The sequence below is a fragment of the Plasmodium relictum genome, assembly GCF_900005765.1.
Source record: "Plasmodium relictum strain SGS1 genome assembly, chromosome: 13".
Lineage (NCBI taxonomy): Eukaryota > Apicomplexa > Aconoidasida > Haemosporida > Plasmodiidae > Plasmodium > Plasmodium relictum.
This window is the reverse complement of record NC_041691.1, coordinates 1558652-1575840: the sequence shown is the minus strand read 5'-3', so window position 1 is coordinate 1575840 and position 17189 is coordinate 1558652. Positions and strand designations below refer to the sequence as shown.

Genomic DNA, 17189 nt, shown 5'->3' with positions numbered 1-17189 from the left:
TGAGAAAAAATGAAAGCCTATGGTAATTATTATATTTCATGGATGGTTTAAATAAATGAAAAAAATCAACGAATATAATTTTTTTTTTTTTTTTTTTGAATTTAAATAAATAAACAAAAAGTATTTAAAAATAAATTCTTTTTAAATTACACACAATAGTTTTATCAATTTAAAATTTCATATATTTTAGTACATTTAAACTAATAAACTAATAGAAAAACCTATTAATATTAAGTGAAATTATAATGATATTTCATATATTATTAAGAAGAGAAAAAAATCGTATATTTTAATAAGGAACTTTACACTAAACTTTTAAATATGAAATATAAAAAGCTTTTTTGAATAATGTAATATTTTATAAACTATGAATTTTTATTTTAATAAATATCAAATTTATGTTCAAAAGATTTCTTATTCTATAATGATATATAGTAGTCTTTTTATTTTTCATATTTTATTTTCAATCTCTCATTTTATTTATTATAAATAAATATTTCTATAACTTTTTAGTATTTTTTATAGGTTATAAAATAAATGAAAATATTTTAATATGAGAATAATATTTTTTTAATATATATGAGATTATCGAAAAGAAGTATATTATTTTTGTATAAAAATATTAATTTTTATTATTATTTCTAGAGTTTTTATGATAATTGAAATGCTTATATTACTAATCCTTATTATGGCTATTCCATTTACTGTCGTTATAATTACCAGAAATTATAATCTCTTATTTCATTCATTATTATGAATACCAATTTTAGCTATAAATTTTGTTTTAATAAAAATTATTTTAAAAGAGTTATACTTCTAATAATAGATTAATCAAAGTAAATTTTACTTATTCATACAATTCCATCTTAGTAAAAAAAAGTAATATCAAACTAATCTCTATTTTTTTTGAATTATTTATTATATCAAGTCTCTTGATTTTAATTTTTTTTTTTTTTATCTAAACATTTGAAAACCCTGAAGAAATTTTATTTTATTTTTTAATTTAAAAAAACAATATAATTAAAATTACATATTTTTTTAAATTAAGAGTGGAAACTTACTAATGAATTTTTATTGTAAATATAATACTTTTTATATTTTTTTTTTAATTTAGAACAAGTACAAATTTATCAAAAGCATTTTTTACTATAATGCCATTTTATTATATAGAAAATAAATAATTCAATAAAAAAATATATGAATATTTTAATGAAATTGTTTATTTTATAAATTTGAATCTTTTAAAAGGGTATTTAAGTATTATTAAAAATATTTTTAAAAAAAAATTTTTTATAATTTTTTTTTTATTGATTAATCTATAAAAATTAATGGTAACTATATATTCATATATAAAATTTTATAAATAGAAATGTTATTAATCATTTTATTATGTGAAAATCTTATTTTTTACTTAACAGTATCTAGTTACATTATGAATTACTACTATTATTATATTATTTAAAATTTAAAAAATAAAGCTATATTCTTATAAATAATTCATATTTAAATTTTAATTTTTAAGAAAAAAAAAAATAAAATAAAAATAATGAATATTTAATAATTTAATAAATAAAAACAATAATATTAAAATGATATATATATTTTTTTTAATACCATCTTTTATATAAAAAATTGTGTAATTGAGTTGTATTAGAACTATCCTTTGAGTTATTTTAAATAAAATTATAAAGTCATTAGAAATTTTTTTTTTTTCCTTTTAAGAATATAAATATTTATAAGGAGAAAAAAATTTTTAAAAGTAATTCTTTTAACATAATATTTTTTTAAATTATAATATAAATTCTTTTAAATATTAGAGATAACTTTTTTTTTTATTATTAAAAGAATAACTTCTATACAGCTTTTTTTCTTTAATTTATAATATGATGGAGAGTTTTTTAAAAGGTTTATATTTTTATTTCAATCAAATAATTATAAAAAATAATAAAGTTATATTTAAAATATGCTAATATTAAACAATTAGAAATAAAAGCTCATATTCTATTTAGAATTTATATTAAGTGTTCTTTTAAAGAGCCTTTTTTTTTTTTCTGTATTAATTTAATAAGGAAAAAATAAAAAATTATAAGTAAATACACATATATTTGTATCTTTAATTTTGCTCATTATTATACTTTAAATTTATAAATATTCTTATATATTTTATTTTATATTTTTGTGCATGTTTTATTAATAAGGGCATATGAAATATGAATTTTTAATTTTTTTTAAATTAAGAAATAAGAATTTTCCGAATTAATAAATCTATACAAGTTTATTAATTTAGTTTGCTAAATAAACAACTTAAAAAAAAAGTTGAGTAATTTCAATATTTATTTTTTTATTTAAAAGAATTATCCTTTTCTTTATTTTCTATATTTTTTGAAAAAATGTTGTGATTACAAAATTTGGTTATTATATAAACAAATAAATGCAATTGTTGAAGCATAAAATTAACAAAAAAAAATATATTACTCAAATAGAATACAATTTTTTTTATATATATATACACATATTTTAGTAATTCATTAATCAATGAAATATTTTATAATTCAAAAAATTATTTTTTTTATTCTTTTAATGTTCTCTATTTATTAATTTACATTTATTTTTTTATTTTTAATATATAAAAATCATACATAAAAATTAAAAAAAATATATCTATATTTGTTTCACATTATTTTCTTAAAAAAATAAAAATTTATATATTTTACTTATATATATATATACACCACAAGAAATCATAAATCTAATTATTCTATCAAAAATGAAGCAAATATTTATGTTTAACTGAAAACATTTAAATAACTCTTTAAATATGTAAATCTTAACATTTCATATATTCATATTTTCTTAATTAATATACTTTTATTATATTATAATTCTATCTAGATATGATTCCTCTTATTTTTTCTTTTTAAAAATATATTTGAATATATTTTATACTTGTTTCTATTTGTAGATACCTTTCATAAAAAAATAATAACAGATACATACGTATAGTCATAAATATTCAGATATAGTTATTTATCATATAAATGATATAATAAAAATTGAAAAAAATTTTGTAGTTAATAATAATGTAAACATAAAATCTTATAAAAATTAAGAAATTTTTTATAATCTGAAATAATTTTTATTCTTTCATACTAAAAATAATAATAAATTTAAATAGATTAATATGATTATAATGATTCTAATTTTTTAATCCATTTTCTAATTCTATATTTGTGTTAAAACTATTCAAAAGATAAAATTAAAATACAAATAAAGTTGTTAATAAAATTAATATTGATAACAATTGGGGAAGTAACTAAAAATTTATTTTAAAAAAAAAGGTTATATTCTTGCTATAATTTCATTTTATTATATTTTACTGTGACATAATTTATTTACATTAAAATGTCAATTATTTGCTAAATAATAATCTATTTTCCTGTTTTTAACCTTTTTCTAATTTTCCTAAGAGAACGACAGTCAGGGCGTGAACCGTTATTTGCCTATTAAAAATAAAGTAAAAAAATACAAAACATAATTATTGTAAAAATAATAAAATTCATATAAAATAAAATAGAATAATTTTTAAATGATAATACAATAAAATATATTACAACATATTAAAATAAAAATAGTACCTTTTTAGGATATCTAGCACCAGGACTCCTATTCCAAAAACATAATATTTTATCTTTTTTTTTTTTATAAGTTATTTCACTTAATTTTTCATTATCAATTAAAAATTTATTATTCAAAAAAAAAGAGAAAGAATAATTTTTTATTTCGTATGTTTTTATTGTATTTATATTTCTACGAATATATTCAACCTTCTTTATATTTCTTTTGTAATTTTCATTTATATAAGGCATTCTTACCTTCATATCTGATAATAATATATCCTTAAAAAAAAAGTTATTAGATATAAACTTTTTTAAATAAGTAACTTTATTCATTTTGTTTAAAAAAAAAAAAAAATTAATTCTTACAAAATTATATTTTATGTGATAAAAAAAAAAAATGCCTTAAAAGTAACTTTATTATATTATACTTTTAACATTTTCAAGCATTTTAAATAAAATACATTATACATATATATACATGTGTATATATATATATAATTACATAACTTTTTCATATATTTTAATATTTTAAATTAGTGTTGTGTAATTAAGAATATAATATTTATGTTTAGTGCTTATATTTTTTATTTTATTTTTTTATCATTTAATTTATATTAAAAAAAATTTCAATTTATTTTATTACTTATATTGTTAATATTTTTATTTCTTGTGTAAATCATATTAAGAAAAAAATATTCTTACTCAGTAATAAAAAAAAGAATGAATTTTTTTCTTAATTATTTTTTACTTTTATAAAAGAAAAAAGTATTAAACTACAGCTCTTGAAATAAGTATAAAGTTCTATTTTCTTTTATAATAAAATGATAATAATATTCCTTGTTATTTCATAAAATGGGATCAACATATAAACAACATGAATAATTTTTTTTTTTTTTTTTTCTCATTTTATATAAATTTGTTTAAAATTTACAATAAGCATAAAAAAATATATCTTTGTTTTAAGAACATTTTTTAGTTTATTTAAAGTATAAAATATTTGTAAGCATTATATATTTTATTTTAAAAAATAACATAAAAAATGAATATAATAATAATGATAAGAAATATTACAACATCATCATAAAAGTGTAAGTCTTAAATCATTTTTATAATACATAAATTACTTAAATACTAATAAATTTTTATTACTAAAAAAAAAAATATAATTTAATTTTATTCAACAGGCAAGTGAAAATATATATTTACAAAAAAACAAAAAAGATATATATTTAAAAATGGCAAAAATTTTAATAATTTAAATAAAAAGTAACTTTGTTAAAACATTAATATATATAATGATAAATATAATAATAGAAATAATTAGAATAATGATAACAGTAGTAGTAATAATAATTATATAAACATTTTATTTATAGCAACATGCTCATGTGTATTCAAATAAAGCTTTAATATAGTTTATATAAATATATATTAAATAAATTTTTCAATATTATAATATTTTCAAATTTATTTTTAAATGAAAAAAAGAAAGTATATAAAGAAAGATAAACAAATTAAAGGAAATTTTTTTTATTTTCTAATTTTTTTTTTTCTTTGTTATTACACAAATTACTTATAAAACAACTATATATTATAATAAATTCACAAAAAGAAATAAAAATTTATATTCCTCAAATTTCTTTAAAATTTAAAAAAATAAATAAATAAATAATTATACATCCATTTAAATAATATTTATAATTTTATAAAAAAAAATACTTTTGAAAATTTTTTCATATGCATGATTTTAATATATGAACTGTTTAAAAAAAAAAAAAAAAATTGTATGATAAAATATAAAATTTATAGAATGAATTTAAAAAACAAAGAAAATCATGATATATAAGATTTAGATGTGTTAAAAACCAATTAATCATTAATTGTAAATATAAAATACTTTAAAAATCAAAAATCTTAAATACAAAACAGCGTAAATACAGGACTTACGTACAAAATATTATAAAGTCAAAATTGAATAAAAAAAAAATCTTAAAAGATATAAACATCAGATATATGTGAAGCTTACAACCTACAATAATTTTTTTTATTTAAAAAAAAAAAAATTAAAAATTATAAGATAATTCATATTAAATGATATTAATAGAAAAAATTATTGTTATCAAACATAACGAGTGGAAAAAATATTATTAATTTGATGCATTATTAATGTAAATAGTTATTAATATGAAACAAAATTAACGTAAAATATTGTTAATATAAAAGATTTTTAATAGAAAATATCTTTTATATGGCATATAATGAATATTTATTATCATAAATATATAGAATATCATATATATGTAATATTATAAGTACACCTTCATCATTAGGATAATAAAGTTTTAAGTATATAGGAGAAAAATTTATTATATTGAATCACAAATTATAACTAAAGCAGATACAATATTAATTAATAAATAACTTAAAGTTTTATCTACTATATTTATGTAAATAATTTAATTTATTTAATCTATTTAAAATAAGCCAATTCAGTTTATGTAAATTTTATAATATTACTTTTTATTTTATTTTATTTTTTTTTTTTTTTTTTTCTTAATCTAAAATGAATATTAATGAGAAAGATAAATTAGCTGAACAAAATTTAGAAAATTTAGATGTAACTAAATTAACTCCTCTAAGCGAAGATGTAATCAGCAGACAAGCTACGATCAATTTAGGTACTATTGGACATGTTGCACACGGAAAGTCAACACTTGTTCATGCAATATCAGGTGTTCACACTGTTAGATTTAAACATGAGAAAGAGAGAAATATTACTATAAAATTGGGTTATGCAAATGCTAAAATATATAAATGTACAAATCCTGAATGTAAAACACCCGGATGTTATAAATCGTATGAAAGTAGTAAAGAAGATAATCCAATGTGCCCTCGTGAAAATTGTAATCATAGAATGAAGTTATTAAGGCATGTTTCTTTTGTTGATTGCCCAGGTCATGATATTTTAATGGCAACTATGTTAAATGGAGCAGCAGTAATGGATGCAGCACTTTTATTAGTTGCTGGTAATGAAACGTGCCCACAACCCCAAACATCAGAACATTTAGCGGCTGTTGAAATAATGAGATTAAAACATATTTTAATTTTGCAAAATAAAGTAGAGTTAATTAAAGAAGAACAAGCATTAAAACAACAAGAAGAAATAAAAAATTTTGTCTCTGGTACGGCTGCTGATAGTGCACCTATAATCCCTATTAGTGCAGTTTTAAAATATAATATTGATGTTGTATGTGAATATATAGTTACACAAATAAGTGTACCAAAAAGAGATTTTATATCTCCTCCACATATGATTGTTATTAGATCATTCGATGTTAACAAACCGGGAGAAGATATTGAAACATTGCAAGGGGGAGTTGCTGGAGGAAGCATTTTACATGGTGTTTTAAAAGTAGGAGATAAAATTGAAATAAGACCTGGCATTATATCAAAAGATGAAAAGGGAGAAATTACATGTAGGCCTATTATATCACAAATATTGACCATGTTTGCAGAAAATAATAATTTAAAATATGCTGTACCAGGAGGATTAATTGGAGTAGGAACAAAAATTGATCCAATTTTAACAAGAGCTGATCGATTAGTTGGTCAGGTCATCGGTCATTTAAATAAATTACCAGATTGCTTTGCAGAAATTGAAATATCTTATTATTTATTAAGAAGATTATTAGGTGTTAAATCTCAAGATGGAGAAAAAAATACAAAAGTAGCCAAATTAAAAAATGGAGAATTTCTTATGATCAATATTGGATCTACTTCTATTGGATGTAGAGTTACAGGTATTAAAACAGAACTAGCCAAACTTGAACTAACTGGGCCAGTATGTACAAAAATTGGAGATAAAATAGCTTTAAGTAGGAGAGTTGACAAGCACTGGCGTTTAATTGGATGGGGTCAAATTAATAAAGGAAAACCACTAGAGCTACAAGAACCAATTTAAAAAAAAAAATTGTATAAATGGACTAATAAATATGTATGTGTACTTATATAAAAATATTTGTACATATTTAATAGCACATATGTATGCATAATATATGTATGTATACATTTTTCCCTTTAATTATATACTTTGTTAAATTTTTCATCTTCCTTTTTAATTTTTAATATTTATTTAATGATTTTTATGAAACTTTTATATTAAAACTTCTGCCTTATATATTTATTTATAAACTTAAAAAGGATTATTTTTACATATATATGGCATTTTCACACCATTAGTTTTAAATATGCAATAAGTATATGTGATTTTATCTCACATAAAAATTATACTAAAAGAAGTAATTTTTTTTTTTCTTCACATAATTCTATAAAAAATTTTGTAAATATATACATTTGTAAAAATAGATTTATAAAAAAGAAGCACATATATTTATGATTCACTTGTGAAAGACATCGAAAAATATAATTAGATTTATGTAAAAATTATTTAAATATAAAAAAAAATTAATATAAAAACTAAAAAATAAAATGTAAAAAATTAAAAATAACTCTTAGTTTTAATAAAACGCTCTTTCATTTATTTTTTTTCTAATGTCAAAATATTTTTACGCATGAAATAGAAAGGGTAGAACAACATGTATTAAAAAATTACATAAAGTGAATAATAATTTAAATACGCTTTATTATAAAACCTTTTTTTAAAATTAATATTCTAAATATATAAATATATAGGACAAAAAATAATATGCATATAAATTATATAAATAAAATACTTTTTAATTTATTAAACATTTAAAAAACAAAAAAGAAGTATATATAGTAATTAAAAAAAAGATTAAATGTAAAAAAGTTATGTCAAATATTATAAAAAAAAAAAAATTTACGTAAAGGGGGATTAAAAAAATATATTGAATCTAAATTGGTTATGTCAAATATGACAAAAAAAAAAAAGATTATGTATAGAGTGATTAAAAAAATATATTAAATCTAAATTGGTTATGTCAAATGTGACAAAAAAAAAAAAAAAAATTTTTAAATGTATGTTTATTAATATCATTTATGCCAGCATAATTATCTTTTTATGTATAAATATATATATATTTTATTGAATTTTTTTTAATTATATAATTCAAATTAAAAGATTTTTATATAACGTTTTCATATATACTTGAATTCTAACATATTAAAAAATAAATTCTCTCTTTAATGTTATTATTGATTGCATTGGATTAGAGAATATAAAATTAAAAAATAAAAAATATTTATTGTATTCATTCACTTTATCGAAAGATAAATAATTAAAATGAACATTTCTGTCTTTATCTATTTTCACACTGATTTTTCTGTTTGGATTTAAATTGTCATATGAATATTCATAAGATCTAAAATACAAAAAAAAAAATATATATATATATATGTGCATATATTTAAAAAAAAATATTTTTTTATTATTATGTCTTATAAAATAATACTTGTCTTTAAAGTTAAAAATAGGTGTAAAAACGTTGTTGTTATATTTTAAGGATAAGCACACTGAACCATCGTATTGATTTTTGCTATCTCTTTGAACAATTATTTTGTTATTAAAGCTAAAATGGTCACCAAATTTGTTGTAATATTCATAAAATTTACTTTCTAAATTTAAAAGAGCTCTTTTATTCTTAAAATCATAATTTGCGTTTATATAAAAATTTTCAAAAAATTGAAAAAAACTAATTCTTTTTACAATATCTATTGTGTTAAATTCTCCTTTAATAATAGAATTATAAGCATTTGCATATGCATTAACATAAATTACTTTTGGTAATTGGTAAACTATATTTGCACCTAAATTACTATTTTTTAACAAAGGAATATTAATATCTAACCCTAATTCATCAATACAAAAAAAATTGTTTTTATTAAATAACATAAAATTAGTTATAAATTCCTGATCAATAATATCCTTCTTATCTTCCTCTTTTTTTTCTTTTCCTTCAACAACTTTAATTGGTGCATCTTCTTTTTCTTTTACACTAACATTAGCATAAATACTTAATCTATCTTTGTATAATCTTTTCCTTAATTTTGTGTATAAATTAATTTTTTTAATGCTGTCTTTTAAATATTTTTCTGACTTTAAAATATTTAATGTACTATAAAAATCTAATAAATCGTTTTTAATTTTATTAGTACTCAATTGATATTTTTGATTTCCAATTTGTAAATTTATACATGATATTGTATTCAACAAAAAAAAAAAGGGGAAAACAAAAGATACCATGAGCATATTTACTATATATTGAAAGGTTAAATAAAGAAAAAAAAAAGTATAAAATTCAAAAAAAGAAAAAAATTAATATAAAAAAAAAACATATATTAATTTTTTTTTTTCTTTTTGAAATATGTCATAACAAATAATTTTAATTTCTTTTGTTTAAATATACTTCAAGAATATGCATCTAGAACAAAATGAAGAATATTTTATTTTATATTTCATAGTGTTTCTTATTCATATCACATGAAGAAAAAAAAACTTTACAGAAAATAACAAAAAAAAAAAAAAAAAAAAAAAAATTAAGGAATAGTATATTATTTAAAATTATGAAAAATAATAATATTTAATTATTAACATAAAATTCTAAAGTATTACATAAAAATTAAAATTTATTATATATAAGAATAATTAATAATAACCTTTATATTTTCTTCATTTTACCTTTTTTTATTTGATTTACTTTTTTGGTTGATTTTTTCTTGACTAATAAATATTTTAAATCTATACATTTCTAATATATTTAGCATTGTATTTTTTTTTTTTTTACTTATTTTATTTATCAAATTTTTATTTTTTTTTTTTTTATTGCTCAATTGTGTTTACATCTTTAATAAGAAATTTATATATATATATATATATATATATATTGCATGCATATGTATCTTTAATCTGTTTATCATATATATACATTTTTATGTGTAAATATAAATTTTTTCTTTTATCAAAATATTTTATCATTTGTCATATATTTATAATATTTAAGAAAAAAAGAAAAAAAAAGATACGAATTTATACATATATTAAAAACATATATATACATATATTTATTTATTTATATTAAAAATTAAAGACTAAATTTTATATATTTTTTTGTTTTTAAACTCTTATTTTTTTCATAAAACAAATACAAATACGTACGCGTAAAAAGCAGTTAAAATATTATTACTCTAATTTTTAGACTGAATATATATATTGATAATATAAATAAAAGATTTTTTTAAGATTTTCTCTGAGTATTTATTTACTATTAAATAATTTTAAAAAAAATTTAAGTTTATTAAAAGAAAAAGATATATTAATAACTACTGAAAAAAAATTGAAAAATGTGAATATAATTATCAACCAAAAATATCTAAATTTCTACTCAAATTCTCATATTTGAATTTTTTATTAATAAATAAAAAAATTTCGGCTAAAAATATTAAATCTTAAAACTTTGTTTATGAAAAACATAAAAATTATTATGTAATTTTATCTTTTATTAATAGCATTCAAATGTGTGTATATATTTTTTTCTTTTTCTGATTCATTTAAAATATGTCAGTTGCTGTAGAAAAAATTTCCTTAGTTGAAAATAAATATAGAAAAAATTATTTTATTAAAATATATATAATATATATACATTTATTATAAATGTAATATATTTACATTGGAATAAAAATAAAAAATAAAAAAAAATATATATATATTATTATATCATCAGTGAAAGAGATCTTTTATTTGTTTTTTTACAATTTTTTTATATTTTTCTTTATAATTTAGTATAAAATATTATATTTAAATAAATGAAATAGCATTACTCGTGCAAACTTATTTCCCCTTAATATTTAATGTGTGTAAACTATTTCATCAAATCCCTTCTTTGAAATAAATCTAATATATATATTATAAAAGGTAAAATAATGCCAAATATCAATATATGAAAACTATAAAGAATAAAAATATTTTAAAATAAAATTGTAAGTTATTGTTTTGTAATTTAATTCTCCATTTTTCCTTTTTTTTTTTTTTTTTTGTAAAGAAATTTATAATTTCACCTTTTTTGTATATCAGACATTGATTATATAATTAAAAGGAATTTTTAACATTTTTTTTTTTAATATATATTTAAATAATGTATATACAGCAAAAATTAATATCACTCATTAAAACAAATTTAATAATAAATTTGTTTTATATCAGTTAATGGAACAGTTTATTACTTTCATCACATTAAACATATAAAAATGCAAAAAAAAAAAATGTATTTTTAACATTTACTTTTTTTTAATTTTTTTTTTTTTTCTTTTGTATGTCTAATTATATATATAATAGAATTTTAATTATTTCTCCTGTAGATTATAAAGTAAAGAAATATTTAACTATTACACACATATGTTTTTTCATATTACATTTTTTATTTAGTGACTATATTTTATATTGCTCATTTATTAAGCAGCATAACTCTATTTTATTTCTTTTTTTTTCTTTATTTCCATTTTCATGTTGATTCATATCAATTTAAACTGAAAATTTAGAAAATAAGTTATAGGAAAATTTAATAAAAGAGATATAGAATTAATAAAATATATCATAGAATAAATATATGTAATCTTTAGATTTTATATACGTCTATAATTTTTTTTCATTTTTAGTTATATTTTTCTTTTTGATAAAGATTTTACTTTTTCTTGAAGGAAATTATTTTGCATTATATAAAAATATAAATTTTTTTTTTATTTTTCTTTCTTTTTTATAATTATGTTTAATTATGAAAGTATATTGATTAATGAAGATGTTGTATCAGGTAAAATAAATACTATATAATAATTAATTTCAATGAATATTTCTTATTTCTATTTAAAAATTTTTCTTTATAAAAATTTGATTTTTCAATCGTAACTATATTAAAAGAAATGACAATCGAAGATGTTAAAAAATTGAAGCCTTATTGGAATGTACAAATAGCCAATTTTAAAAATGGGTAAAATATATAAATACGTGTATATTAGCATATACATATATATTTAGAAAATTATTCTACCAATATTTTATCATATTATTCCTTAAAATTCCCAAATATTTATAAATATATACTTACATATTTATGTATTATTTTAAAAAGTGTACATATAAAAAAATGTATTTATTCTAAATAAATTTATTTCTTTTTTTAAGTTCAAATGAGCCAGTTTTTACTTTATTACAAATGGCTATTTTGCTACACAAAAAAATAATTGTTGGATATTTACTCGCTAGAAGAGGTATAGATATTAATGCATTGAGTAGGAATAATCAAACAGCTTTGATGATAGCCTGTGAAAAGAAAGTATAAAAAATAACATATATTAAATATACATTTATAATAATATTAATTAAGAAAAAAAATGAAATACCTAGAGAGTAATATATAAAATGTAATTTTTTTTTTTTTTCATTTTATAAAGGTACCACTTGATTGGATTGAAGCAATTTTAAAAAAAGGTGGAGATTTAGGTATTAATATAAAAGATGATTATGATGAGACAGCTTTAGATAAATGCATTTTTAATTCAAAAGGTATTAAATAATATTAAAGAGAAAAGAAAAATCACCTAATTATAAATTTTTCTTTTTTAATGAAAGCCATATATTTGATTTCATTAATTGATTTTTTTACTTATTTTATTGTTTAATTTTTTTTTTTTTTTTAGCTTATCACTTACTCTTAAGATATGGAGCTATAGAAAATGTAAAGAAAATAAAATTAAAATAAAATAAAAAATACTTTATAAAAAAAATATATTGTATTATAATAATTTTTACTTTATTTTATTTTATTTTTTTTCGTTTATATTGCACAGAAAAATACCATGAAAATAAAAAACCCTTTGGTATGTTAGATATTTTAAAATCTGAATTAATAAATAAATTAAATAAAATAAGATAAATAAAAATATATATATGTTTTTTTATAATAGACTAGGACATCAAAATATGCTGACAGCTTATGGCTGAATGTATGTGGATGTGGAACTAGATATTATAAATAAATTTTTTTAATACAAAAAAAAAATTTTATATATACTTTTAATAAATTAAATTACAATAAATATATATTATTTATATATAATATCAATTTAATATTTTTTTTAACGTTATTATTTTCAAATGAGCAGATTTTCTTAACTATATTTTAATATAAAATTTATGTGTATAGCTTTTTTATTTTTATATTTATTTTTATTTCTTCCCCCTCCCCTCCAATTTTGTCTAAAATATATTAATTTTTTTTTATTTTTTTGATACCCATTTTTAATTAATGTATTAATAATATAAAATATTTTTTTTCATTTTACTTTTTTTATTTTTTATTTATAAATATGTAATTATGTACTTTTTATATACAGGAGTTTTTGTGAATATAATCATTTGTACACCGTTATGTGTAAACAATTAAGTTGTTATGCATTATAATGATGTTACTCTATAATTTTTCGTTTAGTCTTTTTTATAATTCTTTTTAAAACTAATTTTATAAATTTTAATAAAAAATTATTATTATTATTATTCATACAGTAGCTTTAATTCACTCTATAAATTTTGTTAGAACTTTTATTATAAGGCAATCATTTTTTTTTTTTTTTAAATAATTTTATTTAAAATTACATTAAATACTGCACACAATTGAAAAATAGTCAAAATTTTTGATAACATATACTGAAAAAATGAAAGAAAAATGAAAATCTGCTTTAAATTCTCTTATTGTTCTTATTTAAATATTTATAAAAAGAAAAAAAAAAGAGAAGTAAAAAAAAATAATAAAAAAAGAATGTAAGTTGAAATATAGTATATTTAATTCAAGAATAAAAAATAAAAAAATAAAATATAAAAAAATTAAATAATAAAACATTAAATTCATAAAAAATAAAAAGTAAAAATATTATATATATATACATGTACATATATATAACTTTTAAATATAAATTTTTTTGAATATAATATTAATAAAAAAAAAAAAAATTTAATTAAAATTTGTCTGTAAAAAAATAATTTGATAGAATATTTATAATATAAAAAAAATATATTTCTTCTAGGTTGAAATTTTATCATTGAAAAAATAGTTCAAAATTTAATATATTATTCTTATTTCTTTTCATTTCTATTATATCTTTAATAAAGCATATCTTTTTAACAAATTCAAAATTAATATGTAATATATGTATTTATATATGTATATAATTTTTTTTTTTTTTTAACTATACAATATCAAATATGATATAATAATGGGCGCATTATTTCAGCCAATTAATCAAGTTAAGTTTACTAATGTTGCTATAGTTAAATACAAGCATAAAGGGAAAAAATTTGAAATTGCTTGTTATAAGAATAAAATTATTGATTGGAGAGATGGTTAAAACAATTTATATATATATATATAATATTTTTTTTTCAGAATTTATTCAAGTTTTTAAAATATTTTATATTTTTTCTTTTTTTTTAAAGGAGTTGAGTTGAATATAGATGATGTTCTTCAATCTCATTTAATTTTTACAAATATATCGAAAGGGGAAATAGCCAAAAAGTCAGAATTAAATTCTTGTTTTAATTCCGATAACAATTATGAAATATGTAAAACCATTTTGGAGAAAGGTACAAAACATTATTATTTTTTTAATGTTTTTAAGTATATATATATATATATATTTTTCTTTTTTTTATTATACTTATTCTTATTTTCAAATTTCATAATTCTTATTAGGAACTTTGCAAATAAGTAATAAGGAAAGAAGTATTTTAAAAGAAAAAGTTTACAAGGATATGATTGAAATTTTACATGAAATGAGTGTAAATCCACAAACGGGGTATCCTCTTTCAACTAATATGATTGAAAGTAATAATAAAAAAATTATATATATATTTAAATTGTGATACTAAAATATTTTAAATATACAATATTTTAGGTATGGTTAAAAACATTGGTTATAGTATAAATATTGACGATAGTGCAAAAAAGCAAGCCCTAAAAGTTTTTGATATTTTAAGTAAAGAATATGATAATGTAATTCAAAGAGCTTTTATGAGAATACAAATTATTTGTCATGATTTTATAAAAGACGATGTAATAAAATTTCTAAATAGTCATAATGTTATTATTGAAGAACAAAAATTAACTAACACCATTAAAAGAGAAGACAATATAAAAAACAAATGTAATCAAATATATGATTATAATAATAACATAGAAAAAAATAAAGAACAAGTAGATGATGAATATGGAGACGATAAAGAAGAATATAAAAGAAATATAAATTATTTAGAACAAATTAAAAATGTTGAAGAAAATAATAAATATGAAAATAAAAAAGATATAAATGATTCACATCAAATAAGTATGGATAAAAATAACAAAGATGAATATAAAAATTATACTAGTAGTGTCATTCAGAATAATTGTGTGAATAAAAACGAGGAAAACGATTTAAAAAAAAATAATAATTTTATAAACGATATATCTAAAAATGATCAAAATATATATGATAAGGATACAGTAGATATATATTCTATAATGGAAAATCATATCAGTGAAAATAAAGAATACCGATATCTATCAAATAAAGATGAAAAAGAAAGCATCAATTTTTTAGATAGTAAATATTTGGAAGAAAAGAATAATATAAAAAATGAAATATGTATTGAAACCAATGAAATTTTAATGAATGAATCTTTCAATGATGATTTAAAAAGAAAGCAAAAAAAAAAAGATAAACTTGAAAGAGAAAAAAAAGGAAAGAATATGGAAACATATAAAATAGTTTTATTATGTTATCCTTATGTATATAGATATATTGATGATTTCACAAAAAAACATAAAAAAGATTGCTCCAGTAAAATTTTAAGTAATAATGTTAAAATTGCCACAATGAATCAAAAAAAAATTAATAGCACAGAAAATTCTGTAACAAAATCTATTGATATTAAAGATAGAATAGAAAGTAAATCTAATAAAAATAAAAAAGAAAAAAAAAAAGGCAAAAAAAAAAATAATAATAACAATGATAGCGAAGATGAAGATGAAGATGAAAAAAAAAATAAATACAAAGAAAAAATATTTGAAAATAATAATGATGGTAATGTAGAAAATTTATCTTCTGAGAATTTAAGGAAATCATTAAATGATCAAACAAATTCTTTGGATGTAATAATGTGTACAAGCTGTTTGACAAAAATTGAAAAGTGTAATTATAAACTGCATTGCAGAAGTGATTTTCATGTGTACAATGTCAAAAGAAAATATAAGAAATTACCACCTATTACACTTGAGCAATATAAAGAAATAGATTTTGATGTTTCCCATTTTCACGTAGATATGTGAACTATTATAATTAATTTTTAAAAAAAATTATTTTTTTATTGTTTAAAAAATATTTTAAAATTTAAAATAGTAATTTAATATTATTTTTTTTTATATTATGCAAATTTTATATAATATTCTTTTTCCTTTTTTTTTTTCTATATTTATATATTTTAAATAAATATATTTTTTTTTCTAAAATATATTTTTAAATATATAAATTTATTCTTTTTTATATTAATTTGCTTTTTATATATATACT

The 17189-nt window shown here is 16.8% G+C and overlaps 5 protein-coding genes across 5 annotated transcripts; 3 read left to right on the top strand and 2 right to left on the bottom strand.

Moving 5' to 3' along the window:
• Positions 1-3428: 3428 nt before the first annotated feature.
• PRELSG_1340600 (conserved Plasmodium protein, unknown function) lies at positions 3429-3950 on the bottom strand (the record flags this gene model as incomplete). The annotated part of the gene is made up of 2 exons (XM_028678942.1): positions 3429-3500; positions 3636-3950. 2 exons carry the CDS (start codon positions 3948-3950, stop codon positions 3429-3431), a joined length of 387 nt encoding a protein of 128 aa, XP_028536038.1.
• Positions 3951-6180: 2230 nt separating this feature from the next.
• On the top strand, positions 6181-7578 carry PRELSG_1340500 (eukaryotic translation initiation factor 2 gamma subunit, putative; the record flags this gene model as incomplete). Its single annotated transcript, XM_028678941.1, has 1 exon — positions 6181-7578. The coding sequence occupies one exon, from the start codon at positions 6181-6183 to the stop codon at positions 7576-7578; it is 1398 nt and encodes a 465-aa protein (XP_028536037.1).
• A 1182-nt stretch (positions 7579-8760) lies between these two features.
• PRELSG_1340400 (conserved Plasmodium protein, unknown function) lies at positions 8761-9846 on the bottom strand (the record flags this gene model as incomplete). The annotated part of the gene is made up of 2 exons (XM_028678940.1): positions 8761-8959; positions 9050-9846. 2 exons carry the CDS (start codon positions 9844-9846, stop codon positions 8761-8763), a joined length of 996 nt encoding a protein of 331 aa, XP_028536036.1.
• A 2508-nt stretch (positions 9847-12354) lies between these two features.
• PRELSG_1340300 (ankyrin-repeat protein, putative) lies at positions 12355-13625 on the top strand (the record flags this gene model as incomplete). The annotated part of the gene is made up of 7 exons (XM_028678939.1): positions 12355-12400; positions 12508-12577; positions 12772-12922; positions 13041-13152; positions 13287-13324; positions 13437-13466; positions 13554-13625. The coding sequence occupies 7 exons, from the start codon at positions 12355-12357 to the stop codon at positions 13623-13625; spliced, it is 519 nt and encodes a 172-aa protein (XP_028536035.1).
• A 1233-nt stretch (positions 13626-14858) lies between these two features.
• PRELSG_1340200 (conserved Plasmodium protein, unknown function) lies at positions 14859-16948 on the top strand (the record flags this gene model as incomplete). The annotated part of the gene is made up of 4 exons (XM_028678938.1): positions 14859-14985; positions 15079-15225; positions 15335-15466; positions 15537-16948. 4 exons carry the CDS (start codon positions 14859-14861, stop codon positions 16946-16948), a joined length of 1818 nt encoding a protein of 605 aa, XP_028536034.1.
• Between the last annotated feature and the right edge of the window lie 241 nt (positions 16949-17189).